This window comes from Centruroides sculpturatus, unplaced genomic scaffold (assembly GCF_000671375.1).
Source record: "Centruroides sculpturatus isolate CEXI.00-Female unplaced genomic scaffold, Cexi_2.0 scaffold332, whole genome shotgun sequence".
NCBI lineage: Eukaryota > Metazoa > Arthropoda > Arachnida > Scorpiones > Buthidae > Centruroides > Centruroides sculpturatus.
The window spans coordinates 129,138-135,142 of NW_019384524.1; the positions used below are offsets into that span (position 1 = coordinate 129,138).

The following is a 6,005-nucleotide window of genomic DNA, read 5'->3' on the forward strand; positions in this document are numbered from 1 at the left end:
GCCATATTAAAAATGACTGAAAATTAAAAATATTAATATTTTTAATTTTAAAAATTAAAAATATTAATATAATAATATTTTAAATTAAAAATATTGAAATTAAAAATTAAAATTTGTTTAATTTTTGTAATAAAATAACTACTTTAATTATTTTCTAATTAAACAAATTAAAAAAAATATGTGAATTTCTGAGTGAATCTGAATTATAAATTATAAAAAAAGACTACTCTACAAATATTAGAATATTTCAATTACTTTGTATTTTTGAAATAATAATCTATAAAAAATTAAACAATAATAAAATAAATTTCATATGTACAAAGAACTTTTAGTAACAAATCAATTATTGTTTTATTTAAGATAGTTAAGAATGAAAAAGGTTTTACCTCTAATTCTTCCGTAGAGCGAACGTCAATTACGTGCAGATGTTCTAAAGTATCCATAGTTACGAGTGTCCTCGAATTAAGCCACTAAATTGAAAGATTTTACCAGCAATATGTTTAATTTGGGATATTTAATTTCCTATCAATTTATAATTTACTTACAGTAAAATTTTGTATCGTGTAATTTAATTCAATCTGTTGCAGAGGAATAAAATTAATCTTTTCGGCAGACACAAAATGAACCTGTTAGGAAGAAATTATTAAATTTTTAAAATAAATTTTCTTATTGCCATTAAATTATATTATAAATACATCAATTATAGCAAAAACTATTGTATTTATTGTAAAAAGTTAAGTACAAAACTACATTTAATGACTTTCAAAAAACTATACATATATACCACAGAAAAATTTGATGATATCTTTGATCCATTTGGAACAACAAATGAAGTTCCATCTATGAATAATCAACAACAATCTCAAAATATTTTCAGTTAGCTAAAGAAAGAAAATGTTTCAAATGCAGCATATGATCCAGCATGTATCTGGCTCTCCATTTGTACTTAAAGTCATTACTCTCTGTCTGTTGTTATCCTCGTTAGTTGGTTTCTCCTTTCTCTGTCGGTTATCGTTCACTCTAGCTGAGTTTTCCCAAGCTATTTTAGAAGTTTTTACACACACACACACACACACACATTTATTTATTTATTTATTTATTTATTCAAGAAGGAATGATATAGGCACTCCTCACTTAATGGCCTACTTGTTTAACGACCTCTTGGATTTTGACCAGCTATCCAGCACCCCTTAGTCTCATTTCTGAAGTTTCACTACATAAAGTATTCACTATTTCCAAGACTACATATTTTATTTATAAATTAGTACTTTATTGTGCACCCCTAAAGTACTGTCAGCAAAAAGGAAGAGCATGACTTTGGAGAAAGTACCAAGAATTGAAGGAAGGTTATTGATTGAGATGAAAATGAAGTATGAATCATAAATAACTTTGGAGCTGGCAAAAAAATAAAAAATAAAGCAATAACACATTAACACATAATTTGAAACCGGTGCAGGCAACCATTTTGACAATCCTGAAGGATATAGAGTATGAAAGAAATAGTGAAAGCATCGACAAGATTTAAAGTCATTAGTAGGCAGTGAAAAGGCCTCATTTGTGAAATGGAGAAATTACTGCCAACCTGGTTTGATGACCAGATTGCCAGTAATTTCTTCTTTTCAAACCGACAAACCTTTTAACAATTCATGCCAAGGTATGCAGTATCTTTCGGACTTTGAAGGTGCACAAAGGTGAAGAATCAACAGAAACATTTACGACAAACCTGGACAGTTTCAATGGTTTCATTGAAGATTTAACTTGCATAATTGGAGTATCAACGGTAAGGCAGCAAATGCATCAAAACAAATTAGTAAGCACATCCTGCCCATTTTCAATTCAATCTTTTATTGTATGAACCTTAGTTTGTTACACAAGAGTTAAAGTAATACATAAAAAATTAAGTTAGTACAATATAACAAATTAATATAAATAAATATAATGAACATCCCGATGCATTGATACTAAACCAACCAATCAATGTAATTAAATCAGGCTACTATTATATTATTATTAATAATTAGAAATTAAGTAATTTGGTATTAGAGGTAGACGTTAGGCACCCATTTCTTATCTAAAATAACAATTATAATAAATTATTAAGTTATTATAATTATTAATTTAGATAATTTTTAATTTGTTAACTTATTTGTACTATGTGTACTTTTTATCCAACTGAATTTGTAAATGATAAAAATGCTCATATATAATACATATATGGTAGGCGCTGCTCATTGTAATTGCAGATATTTTCATCAGCTATCTAACATTACCAGAATCAACATTTCCCAAAGAAATAAACTAAATAACAACACAAACTTTTTATTTTAATGCAAAATGTGTGTGTGTGTTACATGAATTAGACTCCTGAAGACATCCAAAACACAAGTCTAAAAATTGGTTAATAATTGACAAGAAAATTTCAGTATCTGCTATGATGGTATCACAGAAATATATCAAATTGTTATTGAGGAAGGGTCTGGAAAATTATCTAATTAAATTGAAGAATATCAACACAGAGATTGTCTATATTCTCCAAGAAATGCATAGATGCAAGAAATTGAGTATTTGTCATAATGTACAATACAGACTCTCACCTAAACGTCAAAGTTCCAGCAAAATACCCAAATTCAACATTCGAACATTTTCGGCCACTCATTAATCAGCCTTCATATGGAAAAGTCAAACGAAAATAACTTTTAAATAATAACAACTATGTATCAATATTAACACTAAAATTGGATCAAGAAAGCCACACAGACGTTAATTTCTTGGATGTAAAGATTCACTTAGAGAATAATAAGTTCAACACCACAGTGTACGCAAACCCACTTACATCCCTCTATTCATACCGGCCAAATCTGTTGACCCTTGGTCATATAAAACATCTGCTTTCCACGCACTTGTGGCTCAAGCCCACTCACATTGTACACAGCTCTCAGATACTAACAATGAGCTAGAACAACTGAAACATATCGCATCCAAGCATGGGTACAGCCACTCATTTATCAACAATATAATGTCCACACATCAAGCCAGTTCAAACAACAACAATACTAACATTAACAATACAGAAGAGAAACAGGTAGTCCTAAGTTACGAACCATCCCTCCATCACATATACAAGAGGATAGCCAAGGATTTAAACATACACATATCGTACAAAAGGAAACCCACCATATTCCATCTTTTATCTAATGCAAAGGATGAAACTTAGGATGCAAGAGCACCTGGAGTTTATCACATCCCACCACATAATGCCAGGTTCAGCCAGATACTAACCTACATTGGTTTCACACACAGATCATTACAAGCACAGTTATGTGATCACAGGTATGACATTGCAAAAGGAAACATCGATACGGCCCTGGCCCGATCTGTATGCCACTGAGCCATAAATTTACCCCATATGGGAGAAGGCAACCCTAATACACAAGGTATTTGACAGACAGCATATAAGAACATTAGAGGCTGCAGAAATCTACAGGGCCAACATAAGAGAAACATGAAAATAACTGTTCAAATAGAACAGTTATTTTCATGTTATTTTCATTTGAACATTTCAACAGTTATTTTCATTATTTGAACAGTTATGAAAATAACTGTTCAAATAGAACAGTTATTTTCATTTGACTTTTCCTGACGAAGGCCAATTAACGAGTGATCAAAAACATTCGAATGTCGAATTTGGGTATTTTGCTGGAAATTTGATGTTTAGGTGAGAGTCTATACATCGTTCCAGTTTATTTCGTGGTTTTTGTACAGTGCAGACATCAAATTTCAAAACCATTACAAACAAGCGCATTTTATTAATGAAATAGTGCCAATAATATAACTGACAAATAATGTCATACAAACCACTCAAGTAATTATTATTATTATTATAATTAATAAAATTTTAAATTAATTATTAAATTTATTTTCTAACATTTTTCATTGTTTAAAAATGGTTTTAAGTTGTATGGTTCGATAAAACTAGAATTTCCACTATTGTGGTCTAATTGCTTAGTCACGTAGCATTATCGCTCGTTTATTGTTATCAGTATAAACTAGTCCAAAAATCAGTACAATAAGAAGCAACCACCTTTCTTATTTTTATTTCAGTGATAATATCAGTCCTTAAGAATTCTTTTATTCTATACAAATTTTTCATTTAAGATTTAGTTTCTTTTTCAGAAATATTTAATGCATCTACCTTTACCTTCAGCTGCCTGAAAATCAACAAAAAAAAAAAAATGGTTTTTGAACTATTAGACTCAAGGTGAAGCCAATAATTTTTTCCACTATTAATAACAGTGAAGTCTAAATAAAAGCATTTTCAGCTTTATCAACAATTTACAAGTTATAATAATAATTTCCATCGAAAGTTTTCAATGCTTGTATGAATGTCAACAAGCTAAATGTAACAAAACAGTAATTTTATAACACTTAAATTTATATTTCATCATCACTTTAATATTTTGTTTTAATGTTTGTCTACTAAAATATCAATTCGTTTTTTAGAACTGTATCTAACCTATGAGCAATTTTTAATTTTACCTGATAAAAATATATGTTATTTTGACGTCCAAATGCCAGAACCGGATCGAATATACGAGTTGCTGGCCAAATCTGAACCACCACAAACTGCCACGATATTATCGGTAGCGTGTCGGGATTCGCCTAAGTAATAAAAAAATTTTCATTTTTATTGAATTAATATTAATAATACAAAAAGTCAATTACCTTATAAACAAATTACCCTTATTTTTATTTACAACTTACGTGAGTGTTAAATTTACTATACAGTACTTTCATTATTTAATTTAAAATTTTAAATTATAATATTTAAGTCATACGTAAATTCTATTTAAATGAATTTAATTATATAATTTCATAATCGTTATCCAATTTCAAAACTAGAAAACAATAGGAATTATAAGATAACAAAAAGATTTATCTATGAAATATTTTGACATTTTTTAAGAAATTTAACTTAAGATTAAATATATCCAAATGTTTTTAATATTTTTCTTAGTTCACATTCAGAATTATCACTAAGTAAATTAGTACATATAAAATCTATACACATTAAGTTAAATAATTTAGAGATCAATCATGTTTTAACACTTTCTTTATTTAAATACAGTCGACTCCCCTATAACGCGTTGTAGGAATCCTTAAATACATGAACCAATCACAGCCTGATACATGTACAGTTTACGGACTATGGCTGTTTGAAAGGTTTTCTTCCATAAAATTAATCGATTCTTCACTAATTTGAGTCAACATTTCCAAAACACGTATAATTTTTTGGGAATAATCTGTATAAACTATGCTATAAACAAAAAAATTGTAGGATTATTTACCAAGCGTGCACCGTTCGACCACACCATTGCTTAAGCTTGTTTTCGTCACAGAGCAGCGCACCAAATGGCGGGCGCGTTTTCTCATAAGTTATTTTTCTGCGAAAAATTTGTTGAACTTTGGAGACATCATTAATAGAAATAATTTTTATGGTCGTTGAATAAGAAATGTTTTTTTTCACAAGAAATGTATAAAATTACAATACTGTATTAGACTTACAGTACCTAATTTATGTACTGTACAGACGATAGTAAACTCGACTTACCCACCTAAACTCTCTGAAGCATGTAAGTAGTTCAGCTGCTCGTCCACTATTGATCCAGATTCGACCAATCCTGTTGCGACACGAGTCGGCGATGACATTTTACCGCATTTTACGAGTCTCTTTTAGTGTCTTTATATGAATACGGTTGCAATTTTTTCGCCGCGATATACAAATCCGCATTTGATTCAATATATGAACCAGCGTTACAGGGGAGTTGACTGTATTCCTCAAAGTTAAAAAACTGTGTTTTAATTTATAATATTCTGTATATTTAAGACAAATTTTAAACTAAATCCAATACAACTTGATCCTCATGCCAAATATTAAATCAAAGGAAGGAAAACTCACAGAGTAACAGTGTTAATAGCTTTTTTTATATTGCTAGCACTTTCAACAA

The 6,005-nt window shown here is 29.4% G+C and overlaps 1 protein-coding gene across 2 annotated transcripts in view; it reads right to left on the reverse strand.

The window, feature by feature from the left end:
- Nucleotides 1-4,589, reverse strand: part of LOC111622823 (vacuolar protein sorting-associated protein 8 homolog) — a 77,377-nt gene extending 72,788 nt beyond the window's left edge. For both annotated transcript variants that reach the window (XM_023365247.1, XM_023365246.1), the window contains exons 1-3: nt 4,537-4,589; nt 546-626; nt 387-470 (exon numbers count right to left, since the gene is read on the reverse strand). In XM_023365247.1, coding sequence (XP_023221015.1) covers nt 387-443 — 57 coding nt within the window. In that variant the 5' untranslated portion in view covers nt 444-470; nt 546-626; nt 4,537-4,589. The remainder of the gene's footprint in view (nt 1-386; nt 471-545; nt 627-4,536) is intronic.
- Between the last annotated feature and the right edge of the window lie 1,416 nt (nt 4,590-6,005).